This window comes from Leucoraja erinacea, chromosome 13 (genome assembly GCF_028641065.1).
Source record: "Leucoraja erinacea ecotype New England chromosome 13, Leri_hhj_1, whole genome shotgun sequence".
Taxonomy (NCBI): Eukaryota; Metazoa; Chordata; class Chondrichthyes; order Rajiformes; family Rajidae; genus Leucoraja; species Leucoraja erinaceus.
The window spans coordinates 41,591,354-41,618,874 of NC_073389.1; the positions used below are offsets into that span (position 1 = coordinate 41,591,354).

General features: G+C 40.8%; 1 protein-coding gene across 3 annotated transcripts in view; it reads right to left on the reverse strand.

Moving 5' to 3' along the window:
- Nucleotides 1-4,535: 4,535 nt before the first annotated feature.
- LOC129702937 (uncharacterized) overlaps nucleotides 4,536-27,521 on the reverse strand; it is a 32,728-nt gene continuing 9,742 nt past the window's right edge. For 2 of the 3 annotated variants that reach the window (XM_055645041.1, XM_055645040.1), the window contains exons 2-11: nucleotides 27,052-27,467; nucleotides 25,123-25,228; nucleotides 20,992-21,144; nucleotides 18,042-18,206; nucleotides 17,064-17,137; nucleotides 16,601-16,798; nucleotides 15,028-15,165; nucleotides 10,773-10,862; nucleotides 8,326-8,469; nucleotides 4,536-5,203 (exon numbers count right to left, since the gene is read on the reverse strand). In XM_055645041.1, coding sequence (XP_055501016.1) covers nucleotides 5,075-5,203; nucleotides 8,326-8,469; nucleotides 10,773-10,862; nucleotides 15,028-15,165; nucleotides 16,601-16,798; nucleotides 17,064-17,137; nucleotides 18,042-18,206; nucleotides 20,992-21,144; nucleotides 25,123-25,228; nucleotides 27,052-27,303 — 1,449 coding nt within the window. In that variant the 5' untranslated portion in view covers nucleotides 27,304-27,467 and the 3' untranslated portion in view covers nucleotides 4,536-5,074. The remainder of the gene's footprint in view (nucleotides 5,204-8,325; nucleotides 8,470-10,772; nucleotides 10,863-15,027; nucleotides 15,166-16,600; nucleotides 16,799-17,063; nucleotides 17,138-18,041; nucleotides 18,207-20,991; nucleotides 21,145-25,122; nucleotides 25,229-27,051; nucleotides 27,468-27,521) is intronic. The other variant, XM_055645042.1, reaches the window with a different exon arrangement.

A 27,521-nucleotide genomic window follows, 5' to 3' on the forward strand; every position in this document is an offset into this window, starting at 1 on the left:
TATAAATTTTTATGGAAATAAATATGGCCGATGTATCTCTTTGACGGATGACTTGTGGAATTCTCTGCCTCAGAGGGCGGGTGGAAACAGGTTCTCTGGATACGTTCAACAGAGAGCTACATAGGGCTCTTAAAGATAGCGGAGTCAGGGGATATGGTGAGAAGGATACTGATTGGGAATGATCAGCCATGATCACATTGAATGAAGGAGTTGGCTCGAAGGACCAAATGGCCTACTCCTGCGCCTATTGTCTATTGTCTTTATTGGTCAAACCAAAGAAGTTAAGAGTGGAGAGATTTTACTGAACATTTGGTGATGGTCTGGAATTAATTGTCTGAGAGGGTGGTGCAGGTAGAAATCCTCACTGTATTCTAAAAGAACGGATGAGTTATTGCTGGAAAAAATGCAAAGAGCTGCTTCGTGAATTTTATTTATAGTCTGATTTTGATTATCATAGGCATGATGGACCCAATAGACCCCTTTACACTGTAAATGTCAATGATTTATGATTCTCTGAAGAACAAGCACGAAGTATTTGCTGATAAATATTTACCAGGACATACTTTGTCTGTGAAAAGAGAAATCGTTAATGTTTCAGATAAATGACCCTTCAACAGAACTGGAAAAGTGACAATACAAGAGTATTTTAAGTTAATGAGAGGGAGAGGGATGGAGACAACAAGGGGAATGTCTATGAAGGGCGGAGACCACTGTTCAAGTGACTGAGTACAGAAGTTGGGAGGTCATGTTAAAGTTATATAAGATGCGGGTGAGGCCGCATTTAGAGTATTGTGTTCAGTTCTGGGCACCATGTATAGGAAAGATTTTGTCAAGCTAGAAAGGGTACAGAGAAGATTTACGAGGATGTTGCCAGAACTCGAGCCCCTGTGCTATATGGAGCGATTGAGCAGGCTGGCACTCTATTCCTTGGAGCTCAGGAGGATGAAGGGTGTACACAATTATGAGAGGAATGGATCGTAGACACAGAGCCTCTTGCCCAGAGTAGGGGAATCGAGAACCAGAGGACATAGACTTAAGGCAAGGGGTAAAAATGTAATAGGAATCTGAGTGGTAACTTTTCAACACAAAAGGTGATGGGAGTATGGAACGACCTGCCGGAGGAGGTATTGGAGCAAGTACTATCGCACAGTTTAATAAACATATAAACAGGTACAAGAATAGAACAGGATTGGAGGGAAATGGGCCAAACGCTGGCAGGTGGGACTAGTGTAGCTGGGACATGTTTACCGGTGTGGGCAAGTTGGGACGAAGGACCTGTTCCCACGTTGTATGCAGTGGTGGACCGGCCAGGGTGTCAGCTTGCCCGATGGCAAGTGGGCCCCTGATTAAGTGGGCCCCCTGTATCAAGTGGGCCCCTGATGAAGTGGGCCCCCTTTGTCTCCTGTCAACCAATATTTTAGACCCAGTCCGCCACTGGCTGTATGACTTCATGACCATGACTGCTTTTGCAATCTACTAAATAGATTAATGAGGGCTGTTAGAAAAGAAACAAAAGAACATACTGTAATTCTAAGATACAGCGCACAGCATATGAAACAAAATAAAATGCTGATTAGGAATTATCTATGAAAGGAGGAGAATTGAGTCAATATTGCTGCCGGATGTCCTTGCATCAGACCTGTCAGTTCTGACACCAGCAGGAAAGACTGGTTATCTGAAACTGTTAAATTCACTGCAGACATGAAAGATTGCAGATGCTGGAATCTTAAGCAAAACACGAAATGCTGGAGGAACTCAACAGGTCAGCAGCATCTTCGGTGGAAATGCACAGACAACATTTTGGGTCAGAACCCTTCTTCAGGCTGATTGAGTGGGAGGCAAAAAGTTGGAAAAAGAAGGTGGAGGTGGGGCAAAACCTGGCAAATGATAGCTCGATACAGGTGAGCGGGGGGGCTCCTGACAGTAGTGTTCGATCTGTTAAATTGTTACTAGTATTGGTAGATTGTTAAATTCAATATTCATTCCATAAGTCTGCAACATAACTGGATGGAAGAAGAGATGCCGTTCCTTGATCATAAACTACACTTTGGAACAGCGTAGGAAGCCAGAGACAGAGAAGTTAAAGTAGTTGGTGGCAGTTGGCATAGTTGGAGCTTGGATATTATGCAGACGATATGAAACGAGTGACAGGTGTAAATAACCATATAACCATATAACCATAACAGCACGGAAACAGGCCATCTCGGCCCTACAAGTCCATGCCGAACAACTTTGTTTCCCTTAGTCCCATGCCTGCACTCATACTATAACCCTCCATTCCCTTCTCATCCATATGCCTATCCAATTTATTTTTAAATGATACCAATGAACCTGCCTCCACCACTTCCACTGGAAGCTCATTCCACACCGCTACCACTCTCTGAGTAAAGAAGTTCCCCCTCATATTACCCCTAAACTTCTGTCCCTTAATTCTGAAGTCATGTCCTCTTGTTTGAATCTTCCCTATTCTCAAAGGGAAAAGCTTGTCCACATCAACTCTGTCTATCCCTCTCATCATTTTAAAAACCTCTATCAAGTCCCCCCTTAACCTTCTGCGCTCCAGAGAATAAAGACCTAACTTATTCAACCTATCTCTGTAACTTAGTTTTTGAAACCCAGGCAACATTCTAGTAAAAATAGAAAGGAGAGAAAGAATACAGTCAACATAGGATGAAGTAATTTCTGTGGGACAAGAGCAGCCTGTACCAAAGGATCTACCTGAACACAAGGACAGAAAGAGGTAGGAGCAGGATTATGTAACAAGGACCCTCAGACCTGCCTCACCATTCAATATGATTGTGGCTGATTTATGCTGGCCACAACTTGTCTGCAGTTTCTTCAAAACCCTTCACTTATCCAATCTCTCAAATGTTTAAATAAATCCACCTTAAATACATCTAATGATCTGGCCTTCATCATCCTCGGGGGAAGAAAAATCCGGGGATTTACTGCCGAGAGAAGAAATGTCTATGTAACGCAATTTCCTACTCTTTTTATTGTATTGTGACCAATTGCTTGTGATCTCTCATTAGTGAAAACATCTGAACATCTACCCCAACAAGCTCCCTTATGATCTTGTATGTTTGAGTAGGATCACTCACTGCTTATTCTTCTAAACTCCAAGAACAATCCAGTTTTGGAAAAAGAGGATGGTGGATATACACTTTGCAACTCTCTGGTGCTCAGTTTCATCCCCACCAATCACACCGCCTCTCATGCCACTTTCTCAGAAAATCACAGGAGTTGCAACACCTCAACCTTTTCCCATCATCCAGGCACACAAACAATTCTTTCAAGTATTCAAGTGAAACAGTAACTTTTGAACTTCCAATCTAGTGTACTACTGCAGATAGACACAAAAAGCTGGCGTAACTCAGCAGGTCAGGCAGCATCTCTGGAGAAAAGGAATAGGTGACCAGGGTCATGAGTTTGGTTACCAGGGTGTGTCCCAACAGAGTGCGGTTCTGTACCTTCGACAGCTATGTTGACAGAGCACTTCTGGTGCAGTAGATGGCACTATGACTGAGCCTCTCATCATAATGGCGGCTTGCCAAGAATTCCAGAACAGACGGGATGTTCATAGATCTGTGGGTGATGATTATAGTTGTGGCAGTACTTCCCGTACCTAGATGATACCAAGTACTGATGTTTGGGTGGACTGTCTGTGACCCGCTGAAATAATTCCGCATTTGGTCCGTCAGTCCTAGGTGGAGAAGAGGTGCTTTCAACTCTAAAATAAATAGGTTAATATATAATAGTGACATGGGTAACTCCCCTAGAGTGGGAAGAACCAGTAAGTTAGGTCTATGATAGATGGTGATGTATGGTTCTGACCCATGTTGATATCACCCGGACCCATGGTTGCGTAGGGCAATCAGGAGCAGCCTCAGGAGGAACGGCTTCAGGAGCAGCCACGATGGCCAGTGACCATGTATGTGCATTGGAGCCGGTTGGGTGCCCGAGAGCATCGGGGCCAGCTGGAGCGGCTGTTGGAGCAGGTAAGTGGCAGCTCCATAAGATGGAGACTAGTCACAGAGGGGCAGCTAGTAAGTCCTACAGCAGTACCTCTTGTAGGGCTGCACAGTGTTCTCCCTCATCAGAGGGGAGTATAGGGGGTCAATTTTGGCTGCACTTGAACAGGGGAGCAGAACATACCCCTAGTACACATTGCTCCAGCATTTTGTGTCTATCTCGGAAATATATTTCTATTCCTTCATCTCAGAGTTTAAATCTTGAATCTCCCTCCTCAACAGCATTGATGGCCTATTTTTACCAAAAGAAAGCCAAGATTTCATCCCAATTTTCTTAAGAACATTTAGGAATAGGTAATACGTTGACAGCATCTGCACCGGCCAACATGTCCCATCTACACTAGTCCCACCTGCCTGCATTTGCCCCATATCCCTCTAAACCTGTCCTATCTTAAGAACATTTAGGAATAGGCAATACATGTTGACCTTTGTTGTGATGGTTCTGAAATATGAATAAAGAAAATAACATCCAATATAACTGGAGTAAAATAACCCAAATAGATTGTTTTGCACTTACTTTATTGAAGCTCAGAATGCAAGCCTGTAGAAAGACAATACTTAAATCCATACAACCTTTGCTAGCTGACAAGCAATCATGAGTGCTCGGTATGGTCATATTAGCAGACAATTCATCATCATTCTCATCATAAAGAATAATGAGAGGTATGGTAATACCAGTCTGAAAAACATCAGGGTGAATTAGCTCACATCTAAGTTCATATCCCATGCCGATTTGGTCAAAGAAAGGGGAAAAAAAAATCAAAGCAATTGTTCTTTCCAGTTATTCTGATAACGTGGACTGTTTTTGGAAAGATTGATTCTGCAAAATGTCATTACCATTGTTTTATGACAAAGCAACGTTTTGTAATAAACTGCAATGAATACTAAGGTGCTTCCAGATATTTATCCCAAACATTCTGCTACAACCATATTTGATTCGTAAATGTGTAACACCATGCCACGACAACAATAACATCACCTAGTGTGGGAAGAGCAGAAGATCTTAATACAATGGCGCTAATGGTTTCCAAAGCCACCCACAATTAGTCTTTAGCATTCGTTGACCAGTCAAATGGAAGATAAATAATTCTGGCTTTTCCTTGGTCAAGGAGTTCCGTCAGTGCTTTCTTCTTTGTTGAATCTGATAGATGGTCAGAAACCCATTTCAGGACCTGTATGGAGGAGCAAAATGGTACATGGTTTCAATAAACAATACACAATAGGTACAGGAGTAGGCTATTCGGCCCTTTGAGCCAAAGTGCTCAAGAACAAAGTGCTGGAGGAACACAGCAAGTCAGGTAGCATCAGTGGAAATAAATGGAAAGGAAAGGAAAGTCTCCAACTTGAGTTAGCTCAGTGATGAGCTAAAAGCAGAATTAGAAATGGTTCACACCTACAATAGACAATATGTGCAGGAGTAGGCCATTCGGCCCTTCAGGCCAGCACCGCCATTCAATGTGATCATGGCTGATCATCCCCAATCAGTACCCATTCCTGCCTTCTCCCCATATCCCATGACTCCACTATCTTTAAGAGCCCTATCTAGCTCTCTCTTTAAAGTATCCAGAGAACCAGCCTCCACCGCCCTCTGAGAATTCCACAGACTCACAACTCCCTGTGTGAAAAGTAAATTTCAAATAAATAATCTCAATTTCATGAATAATATCAAGTGCAATAGTAACAATGAATAGAGGTGACAAAATCTTAGAGAAATAATCATTTTTTGTTCGTGAGAATTATTATTTGTTATAGTGCCTGATCACCGTACAAGCAATTCTTGCAAATGAGGATAATGACCAGGTAATTTATGTTATCAGTGATGTAATTTTTCTTTTCTTCCCGCCCCCTCTAAAATTGTGATTCCTCTCCATAAATCCTTGTCCTCTGGTCTTATGGTGATCTCTGCCATGTGAAAAGTCTCTCACTATCCTATCCATGCCTCCCATAGAGAGGCACCTCCAGCACATGCCTTTTCAACACCCAAGGAAAACAAGCACAACCTGCCAATCTCTATTCATAAGTGAAACATTTTATCCCAGCCAACATTGTGGTGAATCTCTCTGCAATCTCCCCAACCAAATCATATTCTTCCTGTAGTGTCATTACCTGAGCTGCATGCAATATTCCAGTTGTGATTTAACCCTTGTTTTATAAAGTTGTATCATGACCTCCCTTATAGTAAGTGTGGGAAGGAACTGCAGGTGCTGGTTTAAACCGAAGATAGGCACAAAATGCTGGAGTAACTCAGCAGGGCAAGCAGCATCTCTGGAGAGAAGGAATGGGTGACGTTTCGGGTCGAGACCCCTCTTCTGAAGGTTTTGCCTTCTTCTGGAGACCCTGTCTCAACCCAAAACGTTACCCATTCCTTTTCTCCAGAGATGCTGCCTGTCCCTTTGAGTTACTCCAGCGTTTTGTGTCTATCCTCCCTTATAGTTTATGCCAGAGCTAATAAAGACTAGCATTCCCTATGCCTCCTTCAACACCCTTTCTATCTATGCTGCTTTGTATACGAAGGTCCCTTTGTTCCTCAATATTCCCTAAGAACCTATTGTTCATGGTATATGCCCAACTCTTTTTATACCTGCCAAAATGTATCACCTCACATTTATCAAGATTTAATTTAATTTACCATTGCCTCACCCAGCTTGCAAGTTGCTCAATATCATTCGGTATAGGAAGAAACTGCAGATGCTGGTATACACTAAAGATAGACACAAAATGCTGGAATAACTCAGCGGGTCAGGCAGCATCTTGGGAGAAAAGGAATAGGTGGCGTTTCGGGTCAAGACCCTCAGATTGGGAGTCATGGGAGAGGGACGCTAAAGATATGAAGAAGTACAAAATACAAATGATTGGAGGTATCCAAATGGACAAATCAGCCAGCAAAGATGATCAATGAAAAATAGAGCCCACAATGGCCCATTGCTGGCTGTGGAGAAGGCGATAGCGAGTAAAACTAACGAGTGAAACAGCGAAACCAGTAGAATGACTAGGGTGGGCGATGGACGGAGAGAGAGACGGAACGCAGGGGTTACTTGAAGTTAGAGAAATCAATTTTACCTCCTCACTATCAAGTACTCAAAAGCTTTAAATCTAAGTTTGGTGTCATTAACAATTAATCCTTGGGTCCTTAAAAATACACTATCAAAGCACTAAGTGATTTAATGACAATTTGCACTACCATGTTATTTTTGACAATTGGCCCATTCCAAGCTGTTGAAAAATTACAAAACAATTTTGAAAACCACTTTAATTATTTAAAATTAAATCCAGATCAATGCAATGCAAGTCCTTTTTAAATGTATTTTTCAGAATGTGGCCAGCATTGCCAAGTCCATCATTCATTGCCCAATCTAATTAACTTTGATAATCTAATTTAAAAATTGGTGGCAGTAAATGTACAGTGTTTTATTTCTAAGTAAATATAACGCCTAACTTGGAGGAGAAAATGGTAATGAGGTCTGAGCCTTTTGCCCTGCTGCTCTCTCATCTTTATTGGCATGTGTTCAGAACAGTCAATTTGTATATGGTGCACATTACACTCATGCTGCATTGGTGGTGAAAGCAATGAAATATTCATGGTGGTGGATTGGATACCAATTAAATGGGGTTGCCTTGTCTGTGATGGTGTCAAGTCTTATTGGGGCTTGCAGCCATTTGCCAAGTGGAGAGTAGGTTGAGACATATTATTCTAATATGAACCTAATGTTTTCTAATTGTATTACTTTTAATGCAACTGCAACTAATAGTCACATTGACATATGATTAAGAAGTTTCCATAGGTAAAACAATGAAATGTAATTACATTTTCATAAAAGGATCTGCCTTAATTTTTGGAACATTTTATGCTATTAAATGGCACAGCTAAAATATTCGTAAATTACAAAGTTTTAAATGTTCTCATACTTTATTGTGGGTGTGTAGTAGATGTGGAGAGGATGGTTTCACTAATGAAGAAAGTCTGGGACCAGAGGCCATAGCCTCAGAATAAAAGGAGGTACCTTTGGAAAGGAGATAAGGAGGAATTTCAATAGTCAGAGGGAGGTGAATCTGTGGAATTCATTGCCACAGAAGGCTGTGGAGTCTAAGTCAATAGATATGTTTAAGGCAGAGATTGACAGATTCTTTATTTGTATGGATGTCAGGGATAATGGTGAAAAGGCAGGAAAATGGGGTTGAGAGGGAAAGATAGATCAGCCATGGCAGAGTAGATTAATTCTGCTCCTGTAACTTTGTGATCATATTTTTCACTTATATTCAACAGAAGTAGAGGTTAACATGAACATTTCTTTACCTTTTCATCTGTTCCACCAAAGTCCACCTTGTATCGTTTGAAAATTATACTGAGACCAACTTCCTTTTTCGCCACATCAACTTGGCAACCATCAGCAGAATCAAGAAAATCTCTGGCTGAAATGTTTAGCTGCTTGTCAATGTCCTGCAATTGGAGATTAAAGCATGACAAGTTATATGTCATCTGCATTTCTCTTTAATTCAAATTTGCAACCTTGATTTGACTATCATGGATCACCCAGTGATAATATTGGACATTTTAGGTGCCTGACAAAATGGAGGATTTCTGCCTTTGCAAACCTGCTTGGCATCTTTTCGCAAAGGCTGCAAAGACCATGAGGATCATGGGTCTAGAATGTCTGTGGCCTGGTAGGAAGTTGAGTACAGGGTGCTGTCCAGATGTCCTTTAATTGATAATATGTGTGAGGGTTTTGCCGAAGAAGCTGGGTCCTGCTGAAAATGCATGATCAGGATTGGTTGGGGGAATGATGGGTTATAATACTGTTGTTAATTATGTTGCATGGGCTTTGCACTGCTATTTGTGATTGGTCAAGGAGAGGGACCTTGCCCAAATTGTTTACATTACCTGTTAAAATGTGTATTTACTTAAGGGAACTGTTTTCCATTAAGAACTTTCTGAAGAAACAATGTTATGGGATATTCTGTGGTTGGGTTAGGGAACTGTCAATCAATGTATTGTATGATCTTTATTTATGACTGGCTAGTAGGGGTTGCCCCCTCCTCCCTCCCCCCCTATGTATTTCATGCCAATGGTCCAATATAGTATAAAAGAGGGGAGAGCACATGAGAGTGTGTTGATCTTCTGGGGTAGCACTCGGGACCGTGCTGACCATTTGGAGGTGTCTATTCGCACGAGGCTGAAGGGCTTGGACAAATAGAGATAAGGATAGGACCCACAGTGTTGGTTGGGTATCGTATAGGTAGTGTGTTTGTGTTCGGAAAATAAAGTTAGTTGATCCAGGGCTCGACTCGGTGTTTTACTGAACCAGAATAACGGGGTGAGATTTGGACCGGAATTACACTAGTAGCTAACTGTCTTTAAAATAGCAGCCATCCTATAAATGCATATAAATCATCCAGGACCCAGAACTCCTTTAAGGCCTTACCCTCATTGAAACATGCAGAATAGTAAAAGGCATGAATAGAGTGGATGCGGAGAGGATGTTTCCACTAGTGGGAGAGTCCAGAACTAGAGGTCGTTGGCTCAGAATTAAAAGACATTTTTTTAGGAAGGAGATCAGGAATTTCTTTAGTCAGAGGGTGTGAATCTGTGGAATTCTTTGCCGCAGAAGGCTGTGGAGGCAAAGTCAGCGGATATATTTAAGGCACAGATAGATTGATTCTTGATTAGTACGGGTGTCAGAGGTAATGGGGAGAAGGCAAGAGAATGGGGTTAGGAGGAAGAGATAGATCAGCCATGATTAAATGACAGAGTAGACTTGATGGGCCGAGTGGCCTAATTCTACTATCTATCTCATGATCTTTTGATCCTTACCCATTATGGCCACTATTTCATATGCACCCATAGTCCATCAGAAGCCCATGTTTATTTAACTATGGCGAAGAAAACAACTGAGGATTTTATCTTCAGTTGATATCTGGGAATATGCAACCTCTATGGGTGTCTTAGCTTAGCTTAGAGGTACAGCACGGAAACAGGCCCTTCGGCCCACCGAGTCCACATCGACCAGCGATCCCCATACACTGCAACTATCCAATACACTGGGGACAATTTACAATTTTTACCGAAGCCAATTAACCAACAAACCTTTATGGCTTTGGAGTGCGGGAGGAAACTGGAGCACCCGAGGAAAACCCACGAGGTCACGGGGAGAACGTACAAACTCCGTACACGCGGCACCCGTTGTCTGGATTCAACACGGATCTCTGGCACTGTTAAGCAGCAACTCTATCATTGCTCCACCATTCTGCCCAAAAGTAGTCATACAATAGTCTTGCCTATCAATACATTGTTGATCCAAAGGTTATTTGGAGTGCACCCAGGCTAAAATCAGCTGGTGAAATTAGTAGGAAAATTTGGGCAAATCTCACATTCTTTTACGTTAAGTGCAGCCTGAATGTTCTTAAACAATGTTTACCAATCTTTAAATTATTTTTAACATTACTACGATGACTCATTTTCTAACTGTTCTTTGAATTAGGCACAGTTAACCAGATCAAGTTAGCCAGGGGATCTATATCTTTTGTTGGGTCGTTAGTTTGCATTGACTTGTCAATTATGGCCAGCAAGTGGAATGTTAAACATAAAATTTTAGATATTATCAAGCTACAAAAAGTTTGCAGTCAAAGAAAAGACAGGTTGTTGGAAACAGCAGTATTTTGTGAGATTTAAAAATCCCGCACAAAATAAAACGCATGAGAAGATGACAGCAGAAAGTGAAAACTTCCAAACATGGTTTAACAAACCTCAGCAGAGTAGGCCTTAATTGGAGGGCTGCTTGCGGCTCCAAAGTTCAAAGCAAAATGAATACGTGGTTCCGCGTCATCCAGCGATGCCTGAAAAAATAAAGTTGTAGTTACATTTCAAATAGTAAATGAAATATCTACTATTTTTAAGTAATAGATTGCAAAAATACTACTACTTTTAGTATCAGTATTATACTAATATAATAGTAGAATATTACTATTTATATACTAATACTATATATATCATAGTTATACTACCTGTATTAACAGTAGGGGGAGTGGAGGCAAGAACTGAACTGATGATTAACATGCAAAATACAAATTGCTGGAGGAACTCGGTGTACCAGGCAGCTTCTGGGGAAGGAATGGACGGACAATATTTTGGGTTGAATCTCCTCTGTAGACTGGGTCTGAAGAGGTGACTCAACATCATCTATCCATTCCCCTTCCCCAGATGCTGTGTGACCTGCTGAGTGTCTCTGGCACTTTGTGTTTGGCTCATGATTCCAGCATCTGCAGTTGGTTGTGTCTGGATGATTAAAATGACAAGCAATTGGAACCTCAGAGTCATTCGTGCTTTAGGACTGAGTGAAAGCAATTGATCGATCTGCTTTTCATAACCTCAGTGGAGAGGAGCCTCCATCGTGAATAGCAAGCACAGTAAATAACATTGAGATAGATCATTAGCTCACTTGTAAGGTATGTTTAGCGCTCTTGACCTCTCAGCCTTCTAGTTTATTCTAATGGAATCCAATGGGAACCTGAGACGCAACAACTTGGCTTTCAATTAAACAGCAATCCAGATTCAAGGACTGAGCTCTACAATTTCAGTTCATAACCTTTTTTTTAACTGGAGAGCAGCATTTGGTGTTGCTTTTGTTATCAAATGCAGCTCCAGCTGTTTCTTTACTTGTTCCATTACCAAGCACTTCTACCTCGCACCATCAATTCATTTGTCACATAAACTTTACTGGTTTCAGCTATATCACTGATCTTCCATTGTAACCTTTCTTTCTCCTCCCCACTCTACTCAAACGAGATTTGATTAATCCCCATTACATCTCTAACATTTTGCAGTTCGGATTAAAAAAAATCATCAGTCTGAAAAGGTAACTGTAGTAGCCATTTAGCTTAACTCAGTACGTTATAACTATAACCAGTAACCGTTAAATTTTATCTGCCTGTAATTACGTGGGTGGGATTTTGCAGCTGGGATTCTGGCGCAGACTCCCAAGGTTTTTAGTTTAATTTAGTTCAAAGAAGATTGGGGAAGAGACATGGTTTTTGACCATGCACGAGCATGACCATGAAGAAGCTTTTATGAATTTTGTACTACTACAATAAAGAAACGTATAATAATCACGAGACTGTTTTTGGAAGATTTATCTTTCGACGGCATTGAACGTCTCGTGGAGAGCTCGTGGGTGCGTATAAATTACCTTCTGATTCACGGTCATCAATTATCAAGGACTAAATCCTTGAGACGATGTAAAATATGTCACTACAGTAACTTTACTTCTCTCTCTTCAGGTATTACCTAACTTGATTGAGTATATCCAGTAATTCTTGGTTTTATGTCTTATTTTAAATGTTGGAACCACGTCAGTTTATATGGGATGAAATTTCAAACAATTGCATTCTTATACATTTACCTCAAACTACTGATGTTGATTTTATTGGGGTAATGTGATTGAGGTTTTTGCTTACCTTTAGACTTTAAGAGATACAGCGTGGAAACAGGCCCTTTGGCCCACCGAGTCCGTGCCGACCAGCAAACACCCCGTACACTAACACTATCCTACACACTCAGCACAATTTACAATTTTTACCAAAACCAATTAACCTACAAAATTGTGCCCCTTTAAAGTGTAGGAGGAAACTGGAGCACCTGGAGAAAACCCACACGCTCACAGTGAGAATATACAAACCCCGTACAGAAAGCACCCGTAGTCAGGATCGAATCTGGTCCTAGCACTGTAAGGTAGCAGTTCTATCACTAGGCCACAGAGCCAACCAGTGTGCTGCCACTGTACCTAAATTGTGAAACTTTGCATTTTCAAAACACTGCAATTAACTTAAATAATTGATCAATTATTGATGTGATTTTAAGTTAATGTTCAAACAAATCCTTTCTTTTTTATTTTATTTTTATTTTTATTTTATTAGAAGTAAGTACAATAATGTGGTACCTTGTAGATACCTAATATATATTGACATGTTACATTTTATGTACAACTTTTTTTTTTAGCAGTAAATGGAAGAAAAGAAAGAGAATAGTAGTAAAATAGAGAAGTGCGTGATATCGAACAGTGAGGTGAAGGAAAGAAGAAAAGAGAGAAAATAGAGAGAGAAAAAGAGTAGGTAGAAAAACAGGGGACTGAAGGAGACATAGCTATTTACTAGACTAAGTGGGACCCGTTGGGTCACCAACGCAATATTCCACCTCTCCTCCAATTCCAATACTGCTCACCAGTGGGGGGGGGGCTGTCTGTTGCGCTAGTATAGGTGTTGCGGGCTGAAGGTACTGGTTTCCAGAGGGCAAGTATAGACATTGTGGGCCGTATGGATGCTTGGGCATCCAACTGTTGCAACGATTTTAAGAGCCAAGCCAAGGCAAACAATTGGGCTGCAGCCACCCGACAACCAAAATTCAGACACCCGCCAACCAAAATTTTGTGAACACAAACTTGTTAAAAAAAAGGCGAGGCAAACAATTGGGCTGCAGACATCCGACAACCAAAATTCATTTTGTGAACACAAACTTTTTTAAAAGGGCTGCAGCCGCTTTACAGCCGTATCGAGGGGACTCACCGTGGAGTAGACGTGTGTTCAGTGTTAATCGCAGCTCAGTCTCTCGCTTCCTGGGCCTGGCAGAGACTGAGTGAGGCACAACACTTCCTGGTTTTATAGTCCCTCCTCCTGCCGCCAGCAGCAGAGAGAATGGGGAATTTTGTAAAAACATTAATATCTCTCTCATTTTACATCGACGGAAAAAATCCTCCACACTCATACGGCGGAGGATGGCTCTGAGCGAGGTGGCCAAAAATGACGGCCGTAGGTGGCGGCGTTCTCGGAAATCGCAGCACAGTCCGCCAAAAGCGGTCAAGATCAGAGATTGAGTAATATAAGATTATTCTTGACCACCCTTCACCCGATCCTGAAACAGTTAATTTCCACTGTTATGTTGCACCATATGCTTGTAAGAAGTCGATAAATGGAGACCAAATCATTAAGAATTGATCTGCTTTGTCTGCAAATCCTTTCAAAGGTGGAATAGAAGAAGTCTATTTACGCATGCCTCAATACATTTGAAAATGTGAGGAAAATGGAAGAAGGTTCAGAAACATAAAATTATTACAGATTCCATGCAAATTTATCTTCAAGGGCAGAATAAGCTTGACATTTTTTTATAGCTCAACTTTTTAAATAAGTTGTGTGACCCTTTACTGTTTCAAATATTTAGTTGCTCATAATTGGAAAATGTGATCAGCCTAACAGTTCAAGCACCACTGCCATTACCAGATGCTTTGTTTAGAAATTTGATGTATATATTGCAAAGCATTGTTGGATTGCTGGATTTTCTTCTCACTTTTAGTGTGAACTTTTCTGTTATGATTTTATGAGTAGTTGCAATCCCGGCTAAGTAAAAACATAATGTATCTTCTCAGGAATATCCAAACTGTCTTATAAGATTGAGGGTTGGAGAAAACAAAACAAGGACCAGTAGTTTGCAATTAAAGAAAAGACACTCCCCAAAAGTGCTGGAATAACTACTATAATTATGTTAAGGATTTTAGTCATAGTATTAAACTATATAAATTTAGCTATATACTCAAACAGTAATAGCTACCCAAGATAGACACAAAATGGCTGGAGTAATTCAGCGGGACAGGAAGCATGTCTGGAGAGAAAGAATGGGTGATGAGGTACAGACAGTGATTTAGAGAGATATAGAACAAATTATGAAAGATATGCAAAATGTAATGGTGAGAAAGGAACAGCATCTAATATTTTGCTTGGGCAGCTTATGGTATGATTTATCTAACTTCAAGTAACACCTGCACTCCCTCTCCCTCCATCCCTCCCGCACCCAAATAGCACCAGGTTCCAGTTCCCGCCTAGCAAACAGCTAACAATGGCCTGATTCCTTTATTACTGTTACTTTTTGCATATCTTTCATTCTGAGTTACTCCAGCATTTTATGTCTATCTTCAGTTTAAACCAGCATCTGCAGTTCCTTCCTCCACATAGCTACCTTAAGACGTGGATCATCATTTGCGAATGGTTTCATGATCTGAGGGGGACTTTTTCGATTTCCACGAAGTACACCATGTTGAATATCATTCAGTGAAAAGATGTTTCCACCAATCTCGTAACTTATAGAACTAAAAAACTTAAATGGGACAAAATGGATTTCAGAGGACATTTATTTAATCAAATATATCATTATCTAATTATGCCAATTGCTCAAAATAAATGATAACGTTTCTTTCAATAGGGCATTTGATCTGTTAAACATCATTGGGATGTTTGGAGCAGAGAGGGAGAGTGGAGATTTGAAAGAAGTGTTTAAAATCATGGCTAAATTCGATGGGGTAAATGGGCTATTATTTTGATAACCTAACAAATTCAGCACTATTAGCAAAAAGAACTGGAGGTATCTTTGGTGCAATGAATGGTTAAGATGTCAACTGCACCAGCTATAACAGGCTGTTAAATAAACTTTCAGTCATAACCTTCAAAAGAAAATTGGGAAATTGTGAAGAACAAAATTACAGACAATGCAGGTAAAAAACAAATGAGAGAGTTTAGTTTAGTTTCGAGATGTAGCATGGAAATAGGCTCTACACCACACTGAGCCCATGCTGGCATGATCATCCATATGCTAGTATCATTCCTATACTCTAGGGACAATTTACAGAAGCCGATTAACCTACAAACCTGCATGACTTTGGGATATGGAAGACTGGATAGACTTGGTTTATACTCTCTAGAATTTAGAAGATTGAGAGGGGATCTTATAGAAACTTACAAAATTCTTAAGGGGTTGGACAGGCTAGATGCAGGAAGATTGTTCCCGATGTTAGGGAAGTCCAGGACAAACCTCACAGCATGAGGATAAAGGGGAAATCTATGAGAAGGAATGGTGAATCTGGAACTCCCTGCCACCCAGTTCATTGGCTATATTTAAGAGGGAAGATGTGGCCCACAAGGGGATCATAGGAGAGAACATACAACTGAGTTGGATCAGCCATATACGGTGCACGGCACCCTGCAGTCATGATCTATGAATCTGGAGCACCCAGAGAAAACCCACGAGGTCATAGGGAGAACATACAAACTCTGTATACACGGCACCTGCAGTCAGGATCGAATCTGGGACCCTGACACTGTATGGCAGGAACTCCACCGTTGCGCCACTGTGCCACCTGAAGCTTTAGGTATTAGGCTTTAAAGTAGTAGGCCCAGACTTGACAGGCCACCTTTGGATATAATGTTTTAAATATATAAACTAAGCAAATATTAACCTGAATGTGTAGGTAAAGAACATATCATTTGGCTCTTAACTGGGAATTTTAAATTAATCTGTTTTATTTTCCCCAGTCAGAAGGAGGGTCTTCAACTTGAAATTGTAACTATTTCTCTTTCCACAGGTGCTGTCTGACCTGCTGAACATTTCTTCCATTTTTCATTTTTATATCACTTGGTACATTTTTTGACCATTGCTCCCAAGTGACCCCATTTTAGGAAACATGCTCTGTATGTTAGGAGAATCATCTATGTTCAAGTTGTCATGAGAATTAACAATTGCAAGTTTGCCATCTTACTCTGTATCTTTGCCATGCATTTTTTGGTGGTCCTTTCTTGATATTTCCATGAATGACCAAAGTATTGTACACGTTGATGAATAATGCTAGTTTCTCATTCCTACTGAGACTACCGATGTCTAGAAGCTGCAGATGTGTTGCATGTTGGCAATATTCATCAAACACTGGATTTGCACCCATGGATTTATAATCTACAATCTACAATAAAGAAAGATTGAATAGTTAATTAGAACTTTCACCATGTGTGGATCAAATAAACTTTTGTTTGGCAATTACTTCTGTAATCAAACTAAATAGGCTAAAGGTATCCAAACGTTAATCACAAGTATATTGAAGCGGTATAATTTAAGCAAATATTTAACTCTTTTGATTAACAGAGGTTGATGTTTTAAATATAAATATTTAAAAAATTAAGTGGTTAGCAAATAATAGTTTTTTTTCTAATAAAGAAACATAGACTAACCTTGCCATCTGGTGTAATGTGTTCCGAGAACAACTTCACAATTAAATCTTTCATGATTGCAGAATGTCTAGAAGCTGAAGTGTAACAGATTATTCAGCAAGTTACTATTAAAAGCAAACATGAGAATCTGAGTACTTCTTCCAGCAATGCCTGCTTTTAAAATGTTGGTCTTCCTATACTGATGTTCCATAATCTCCATTCCTTATACCTTTGTTATCGTTTCCAGTCATTGACCTACTGAGATTTCTACACTTCGACAGATAATACTTTTGGTCATTCTGATTACTCTTCACCCACCCATAGCCCACCAATTTGCAAAGTCCTCATATTCTGAGTTTCACAATCTGAACCTCTCTGCAATTCTAATTCTATTTTCCTTTAGCGGGTTCTTGGAAACCCAACTCTCCTTCACCTGCCTCAATATCACTTCTCGTGACTTGGTGGCATATTTCGATCAATTAAATCTCTAGTGAAACACATTACTATAGAGACATACATCATGGAAACAGGCCCTTCAGCTCCACTAGTCCATGACACCCAAGATACCCCATTCTGTGCTTGCCCCACCTGGCTCCGTTTGGCCCATATCCCTCCAAATATTAGAAAGACGCAAAATGCTGGAGTAATTCAGTATGTCAGGCAGTATCCCTGGATAACATGGAAAGGCGACGTTTTAGGTCAGAACCCTTCTTCAGACTTTCTATCCATGTTCTCCAGGGATGCTGCCTGACCTTCCTTTTTTCTTTTTCTATAAACCAGCATCTTGTTATTCCATTCCCTCTAAACCTTTCCTATCCATGTACCTGCCAAAGATGCAATAATAGAGAGTTTTTTTAATGATTAGAGAATGCGGAAAATGTTGTTCACATTTACTACAGTTAGAAACCAAAGTATATTAAATGTTAACCATTTCAGTTCTACATTTTGTTGGTGAACATCTTCTGATCATGAGAAGAAAGGAAATAAAACATTACCTACCAGAAGACGTATATTGTGTTTCACTTTTCAAGGTTAATGAAGCAGCTGAGTCATGCTCTACCAATCTGTACAGAGCATTGCTGTCTTCAAATTCTTTGACAGCCAAGGGATTTAAAAACTTTCTATTTGTCAAATCTTTTCCCAATTCAATTGCAGTGGATTTGTCTACATTAAAATATAGATAAAAGGATAATTAGATATGTGTTTCTTATAGAAATGTCCCATTGTCAAAACAGCACAGACTGTAACTATTCAGGTTATTTTAGAAATGTTGTTTAAAAGTTGTTCAAATGTTCCTCTTACTCTCTCTGATGTAAGACAAAGCAGTTCTGAAGTCAGATAAGATCATGTGGTTAAAGTGCACATTGTCAGATTTTAATAAAGGTCATTTTTATACATGTTTAAGAAAAAACTGCAAATGCTGGTAAAATCGAAGGTAGATACAAAATGAATGAATGAATGATTGAATGAATGAATGAATGAATGAATGGATGAATGCCATTGTCACTATACACATGTACAATGAGATTAAAAGCAGCTCCTATTCAGTGCAGACATGTAATTAATCAAAAACAAAACAAAGGGGGGGGAGGGGGGGGGGGATAAGGTGCACAGTTCTGCGGCTGTCTATAAAATCTATAAAAAGACAATGGATGAATAGAGTGAATAAATAGGATTCCTATATACAGTATGGGTTATTGCACATAATTTAAAAAAAAAAAAAAAAAATAACAGTTACAGTACAAATTACAGTAGGTGGATAGATGGAAGTCCGGGGGTTTGGCTATGAAGTCAATACATGTGTGAGTTCAGGGAGGTTATGGCTTTTGGAAAGCAACTGTTCTTGAATCTGTTTGTCCTTGTTCTGATGCACCTATAGCGCCTCCCTCAGGGAAGCAGGTCGAACAGGCCAAATGCAGGATGGGAGCCGTCCTTGATGATGTTCTTCACCCTGCTGAGGCAGCGGGAGGTGTAAATGTCCATCAGAAAGGGGAGAGGATAGCCAATGATCTTCTGTGCTGCCCTAACTACCCTCTGAAGCCTCTCCCTGATGTAAGACAAAGCAGTTCTGAAGTCAGATAAGATAAAGTGCACATTGTCAGATTTTAATAAAGGCCATTTTTATACATAAGAAAAAACTGCAAATGCTGGTAAAATCGAAGGTAGATACAAAATGATGGAGAAACTCAGCGGGTGAGGCAGCATCTATGGAGAGAAGGAATAGGCGACGTTTCGGGTCGAGGCCCTTCTTCATTCTACCATTTTAATATATTTTGGTTTCACCATGTAGAAATTTCAGAATGTTTATACATAGTCCCCCCATTCCAGGGCACCATAATGTTCGGGACACGGCAATGCCATGTAAATGAAAGTAGTCATGTTTAGTATTTTGTTGCATATCCATTGCTTGCAATGACTGCTTGAAGTCTGCGATTTATGGACATCACTAGTTGCTGGGTGTCTTTTCTGGTGATGATCTGTCAGGCCTGTACTGCAGCTATCTTTACATTATGCTTGTTTTGGGGACTAGTCCCCTTCAGTTTTCTCTCCAGCATATAAAAGGCACGCTCAATTGGGATCAGATCGGGTGACTGACTTGGCCACTCAAGAATTTACCATTTTCTAACTTTAAAAAACTGCTTTGGTGCTTTAGAAATATGTTTAGGATCATCGTCCTACTGTAGAATGAACTGCCGGCCAATGGGTTTAGAGGCATTTGTTTGAACTTGAGCAGATAGGATGTGTCCATACACTTCAGAATTCATTATGCTACTATCATCAGCAGTTCTATCATCAATGAAGATATGTGAGCCAGTACCTACAGCAGCCATAGATGCCCAGGTCATAACACTTGCATCACCGTGTTTCACAGATGAGGTGGTATGCTTTGGATCTTGGGCAGTTCCTTTCTTCCTCCATACTTCGTTATTGCCTTCACTTTGATATATTAACCTTCGTCTCATCTGTCCACAAGACCTTTATTCAGAATTGTGGTTGCTCTTTTAAGTACTTCTTGGTAAACTGTAACCTGGCCATCCGATTTTTGCAGCTAACCAGTGGTTTGTGTCTTGCAGTGTAGCCTCTGTATTCCTGTTCATGAAGTCTTCTATGGACAGTGGTCATTGACAAATCCACACCTGAAGAATGTTTCTGATCTGTCAGCCAGGTGTTTGGGGATTTTTCTTTATTATAGAGAGAATTCATCAGCTGTTGAGGTCTTCCTTGCCTGCCAGTCCCTTTGCAATTAGTAAGCTCACCAGTGCACTCTTTCTTCTTAATGATGTTCCAAACAGTTGATTTTTGGTAAGTCTGATGTCTCTAACAGTTTCATTCTTGTTTCTCACTCATAATGGATCTTTGACTTTCATTGGCACAACTTTGGTCCTCATGTTCATAAACAGCAATAACAGTTTCCAAATGTGATGGAAAGACAGGAAGAAAGACTAGGGGACTATGTATAAATACAGCTGTATTTATTACAGCTACATGGTGAAACCAAAATGTATAAAAATTGCCTTAAATAAGAGAGTTGATGCGAAAGTGGAATAACATAAAACTAGTCTGAGCAGGTGATCAATGGTCAGCAGGGACTCGGTGGGACCAATGACCTATTTCCATGCAATATCTCTAAATGAAACATTGGTTCTACTGCCTTTTGCATTTAAAGTGCAGAGATAGTTAGATATGGTGACCAATAATCTGGCATGTTTGATACAAACATACCAATTTCTTACTTTGCGGTCACTTTTAATTAAAGGCCACAGTAAAAACAATGACAATGACACAGGGATACATTGAATGTGTGAGAAGCAACTTCCTGGAGCATCTAATGTTATCACAGCTCAGATCAAACTACCGCAAGCAAATCACAGGAGGGGAGGTGATGGTTCTGAGTGTTTTCAACTCACGAGATGCAGGAGAGATTTCATTAAGAGATTAACGGACTCACCAACGTTTTTATTGTCAACCAGCCAATTCACTAATTTTTTTCCTGTAAAGGTGTTATGGTACGTTTTGAGACATATCCAGTTGCTGCCGATCATACCACTCTCCTTGAAGTCCATGATTAGGTCTGCATATTCATCTACTTTACCCTCTGGTTCTGTAAAGTAAATCATAAGAGCTTGTTATTTTTTAACAGTGGATACACTAAGATTTTACTATATAATGTGCATTCTACACTTCCATGGTCATGATCAGAGCACCTATTTGCATTCTATAACATCTGCTATTCCTTTGAAAGAGGTCACACTGACTATCCATTGCTAGCTCTTTAAGAACAAAATTAAACATATTATCTATGCTTCATACAAACACGACTTAAAGAAACAGTTAGACTTTCAGGCAATATTTTGGTGAATTAGAAATGATAATGTTGTACTTGTCTCTACAGATGTTTTAATTTTAGCTTTAGAGATACAGCATGGAAACAGGCCCTTCAGCCCATCGAATCGAAGCCGACAATTGAATGATCACCTGTTCACCCTAATTCCATGTTATCTCATTTTCGCACACACTCCCTACATACTGGGACAATTTACAAAGGCCAATCAACCTACAAATCCGCACATCTTTGGGATGTGGGACAAAACTGGAGTACCCCAAGGAAACCCATACGATCATAGGAAGAAGGTGCAAACTCTACACTGACAACACCTGAGGTCAGGGTCGAACCAGGGTCCCTGGTGCTGTGAGGCAGCAGCTTTACCAGCTACGGTGCTGTACAACCCTTTACTGGCGGGTACTGACAACATTTTACGTTTTGAAGCAAAGGAGTTTTAAGTCAGCACAAATAAATGATATTTTATAGCCATCAAAATCTTGACCTGAAATAATAATTTGTGATTAACTGATGTTACACTCAGGGCCTCTGGGAAAACTAAGTGTACACATTTCACCCTCTGACATTCAACTTCACTTGATATTCAATTGCATTACCATCATAAAGTTGCTTGCTATCAACAAAGTTAGAATCACTCTTTACCAGAAGGTTAAATGTACAAGCCATATAAACTCTGTGGCTACAAAAACAGGTCATTTGCTGGGAATCCTGACTCTCCAAAGACTTTCCACTATCTACCAGGCACATCAGAAATGTATTGAAATTCTCCTCATTTGAAAGTACCTCTCCAAGTATTCTCCAAGAGTTCAACGTCATGATACACTAAACTATATTCTTGATTTCCACCCCATTTGTTTTCTAAACATTAATTTCCTCCTCCATCAGCTCACACCCTCTCAGAGCTGCATCAACAGCCAAACCACAACCAAGGAGAGGGACATGGAGGACAGTGAGATCAGTGCGAGCAAAACTAGTATGTTAGGAAGTTTGAAACCAAGGACATCGTGTTGTGGGTCTTGAAGAGCATTAAGTTAAATAAGTCCCCAGGTCCCGATGGGATCCATCCCAGTTTAGTGAGAGTGGTAAGAGAGGAGATTGCAAGCAGTCTTCAGCTGCAGCAGTAGATGCTATAAACAGCGCCACCTCCAGTTCTCCCTTTAAGCATCCTGACTTAGAAATATCTTGTAGTTCCTTCATGGCTTCTGAAACCTGGAGATCAACTTAAAAACATAGAGGGAGTTCCATCAACAAGTGCATTGCAGTGGTTCAGGGAGAAAGAGAGAAATTTGAGCCCAACAAAGGCTTCGCCAATGCATTTGTATACGAAGGAACTGCAGATGTTTGTTTGTACTGAAGTTTGTCACAAAATGCTGGAGTAACTCAGCGAGTCAGTCAGCCCCTTTGGAGAATAGGAATGTGTGACATTTTGGGTCAAGACCCTTCTTCAGACCCTGAAGAGGCTGAAGAAGGGTCTCAACTGGAAATGTCACCTATTCCTCTTCTCCAGAGATGCTGCCTGGCCTGCTGAGTTACGCCAGCATTTTGTGTCTATCCATGACCAAGCCATATATTTTTAAAATATTTATATTTCTCACACTTCTTAATAACATAGGCCTTTGCCCCAATTCCCCCAATAATTTCCTTGAATCCTGTTCATGCACACAAAGAAACCATGATTTTCCCTCCAGCCACCTACAAGGGGCAATTTGCAGAAGTCAATTAACCTATCGACCTACATGTCTTTGAGATTTGTGCGGAACGGGAGAGTCTGTTGCAAACCCATGCAGCCCACAGTGAGAATGTACAAACTCTATGCAACCAACATCAGAGGGCAGCTCATAGCCTGCAGCGATGTTGCATTTCTGTTTTTTCCAGCAATGCTGGCATCCTATGCTTGAACAAAAGAAACACGTTAGGTTTCATGTTCGGGAGCTGTAGGACAGGAAAATTCCACACTGCATTCACTTGGCAAAGTAGGAGAACGTAGCTGAGCACACCCTGTGCCGTAACAGTCCATTTTGAAACATGCTTGACCCGTTTAAGGCAACATTACAATGTCGTACTTCTAATAATATGCATCACATATATAACACTTGGTCCAATCAAAGACAGATCGAATAATTGTCATGCATTTGCCTTGTACTTTCATTACGCTTCCAATACAACAGCTATTTAAAAAATGTGTTTTATCCTTTTGCAAATAGTATCATCCAATTTGCAGGTGTCTACAATGACACTTCTGGGAGGAATCTCCACAAAAAAATGGAGCATCTTGGACAACACAGCTCACCTTCTTCATGACACGCTGGTCAACCTGAGGAGCACCTTCAGACTGGTTCCAGCAAAATGCAGTACAGAATGCCACAGGAGATCCTTTTTCCCTGTGGCTATCGAACTGTACAACTCCTCCCCCCTTCGGTAATGGGGTAGACTGACTCAACCCCCCCCCCCCCCCCCCCCCCCCCATCCCCCTCTCACCAATCTTTGTACATATCCAATCCTTCCCATTCATCACTTTAATTTTATATTTCATGTCTCTTGTGTTTTATTACTGTTCAATTTCCCTCCGGGGATAAATAAAGTTCTATCGTATCAGATCGTATTGTATATAACTATAGCATTCATAGCCTACTGTCATCTTTCAACATTCTACTTAGAGAGCTTTTAACAGAAGCCGCAGTAAAAGTAAAGCCATGGTAGAAACGGTCATGTGCCCTATTCGACTGCTACATTTGTTCTTCAATGGTCACCAGCACGTGTCTGTCAGCTTCATAAGGTCATGTCATAAGTGATAGAAATAGAATTAGGCCATTCGGTCCATCAACTCTACTCCGCCATTCAATCATGGCTGATCTATCTCTCCCTCCAAACCCCATTCTCCTTCTTTCTCCCCATAACCTCTGACACCCGTAAGAGGTTCACGAGGTTAATTCCCAGGATGGCAAGACTGTCATATGTTGATAGATTGGAGCGGCTGGGCTTGTATACTCTGGAATTTAGAAGGATGAGAGAGGATCCTATTGAAACATATAAGATTATTAAGGGTTTGGACACGCTAGAGGTAGGAAACATGTTCCTAATGTTGGGGGAGTCCAGAACCAGGAGCCATGGTTTAAGAATAAGTGGTAAGCCATTTAGAACAGAGATGAGGAAAAACTTTTTCACACAGAGAGTTGTGAGTGTGGACTTCTCTGCCTAAGAGGACGGTGGAGGCTGGTTCTCTGGATGCTTTCAAGATAGAGCTCTTAGGGATAGCAGAGTTAAGGGATATGGAGAGAAAGCAGGAACGGGGTACTGATTGTGGATGATCAGCCATGATCACATTGAATGTCGGTGCTGGCTCAAAGGGCCGAATGGCCTACGCCTGCACATATTGTCTATTGTCTAATCAAAAACCTATCTATCTCTGCCTTAAAAATATCAACTGACAGCCTCTACAGCCTTATGTGGCAAAGAATTCCACAGATCCACCACCCTCTGACTAAAGTTATTTCTCCTCATCCCTTTCCTCAAAGAATATCCTTTAATTCTGTGTCTATGACCCTAAGTGCTAGACTCTACCACTAGTGGAAACATCCTCTCCACATCCCCTCTATCCAAGCCTTCTGTATGTTTCATATTCTGTATGTTTCAATGAGGTCCCCCCTCATTCTTCAAAACTCCAGTGACTGCAGTCCAAGTGCTGACAAATTTTCATCATACGTTAATTTCTGCCATCATAGGTTCCATTTTACTCACCTTCTTTCCGCACCTCCACTTCAACAATGGCTGGTATTGGAGGTGCATCAGGTGGCACAGGCTCATTCTTCACTAGATCAATCAGCTTGTCAAGCTCTTCTTGTGACTGATGAGAAACGGAGTGATTTATTACTTAACCACGTTATTGCACTGTGGCCACCTGGCAGAGATACATCAAAGGTGTTAATCTGCAGTAAACGGGGTGATAGCCAGTGTACAGAGGAGGGGGAGAAGGGGTAAGTAAGACAAGGGGTATGTAAGAGGCTGGTGGAACCAAAAAAGGGAGGGATGTTGGGCAAAGGGAACCAAGTGGTGGCGAGGTGAAAACTGTAAACAGGGTGGACTGGTGGGAGTGAGAAAATATCACAGGTGTGTAGGTTACCTGAAATTGGTAAATTCAATATTCACACCATTGGGCTGTAGGCTGCCCAGTGGAATGTGAGGTGCTATCCTTCTAGTTTGCATCTGGCCCTATTGTGGCAGTGGAGATGGCTGACCTGTTCAGAGTTTCCAAGCTAGCAGGAAACCCTATTGGGGCACCTTCACCTGAAAACCTACATCCAGTCTGAAGAAGGGTCTTGACCCGAAACATCACCTATTCGTTCACTCCATGGATGCTGCCTCGCCCGCTGAGTTTCTCCAGTATTTTGTATCTACCTGTGATTCTTCCAGCATCTGCATTTCCTTCTTAAACATCCAGTTTGGTATCAGGCAGATTGCAACTCCTTGTTTGAAATGCTTTCATTCTTCCTCGCCTCAAAATACGTGGGGCAGATAATTTGTTCATTGCATTTGCCATTTATATCTCATATTTCCTGCATCTATATATTATTGTCTTACTCATTGGTAAACTGTTCTAGTCTGTTGAATGTGGTGTTAAAATTGATACCATTCTGTTTGCTTGAAAAAAGAATTGCAAGACAAATTAATTATTCCTGTGCATAATGAATCACAACTTTCAGAACCCAATGGCCTCCAATTATTTTCAATAATAGAAATTATAGACAATAATCTATTATGTCCAAGATTTTTTTTCTTCCTGGAAGGCAACAACAGATGGATTTAATACCATCCTAAATGTTAATTCTCTGTTTTGAGTGGTAAATTAAAGTGTTAACAAAATGAACTGCAGATGCAGGTTTGCAGGCAGCTTCTCTGGAGCACATGGATAAGTAACATTTCGGATGGAGCCTTTCAAAAATATTTGATTGATTTCCTCTTCCCATGGCAGAGTTCAGAATAGATTGTCTGTTCCATAAATATAGCGTCAGCCACATGAACAATATGGTGACTGAGTACAATAGAGGATGTTGGCCTGGGAGAAAACTATGTCTTTGATTCGATTCTGGCACAAAACTCATATTCTACCAGATAACAGCGATGATCCTTACCTTCTTAAATCCTTATGAGCAGGACCTCTACTTAAAAATACCCATACAATCTGACATAGGATCTCTCAATGGTCTCGACCCGAAACGTTGCCTATTTCCTTCGCTCCATAGATGCTGCCTCCCCCGCTGAGTTTTTCCAGCATTTTTGTCTGCCTAGGGTCTCTCAAAAGTGACTATAGAATTTAGACTTTAGAGATACAGCGTGGAAACAGGCCCGTCGGCCCTTTGACTCAACGCCTACCAGCGATCACCCGTACACTAGCACTATCCTATACGCTAGGGACAATTTACAATTTTACTGAAGCCAATTAACCTACAGACCCGTACATCTGTGGAGTGTGGGAGGAAACTGGAGCACCCGGGAGAAACCCACGGCTCACAGGGAGAACGTACAAACTCCGTACAGTCAGCACCCGTCATGCGCTGTAATGGCAACGACTCTACCACTGCGCCACAGTGCCTCCCCATTTTGTCATGCGAATAAAGTTATAGGCAATGATAATTTACCGTACTGTAATATGTAATCAATTTTACCTACCAGCTTCAGAAAATCGTCGTTTCCTCCAACGTGGATGTTGTTGAAGTAGATTTGTGGGACAGTAAGACGCCCAGTGAGATGTACAATCTGTTGGTGGATCTCAGGATTTTTTACCACGTTAACTTCAAAGAATGGGAGCCCCATGTTACTCAAGCGATCCTTTGCATGATGACAATGAAGGCATCCTGTCATGGAGTAAAGCGTAATTCTGCCTGCCAATTCCTGCTGGATGACTGGCTCTTCCTGCTCCATTTCCGATTGCTGGGATTAAGACTTATATTGCCAATCTACATTTGTTGGTGCTGAACTTGTTTCGCAATTGGCTTGTGTAGAAATTGATAAATGATTGCATGTCAAGGCTGTTTCATTCCCTGGCCCCCTTTCTTTACTTGTGTGTGGCAGTGAACTTTCAATTCCTGAAATTGCCATGAGTGAATTTAGCATTAAGAAAAACAGAGAGAATATTTATT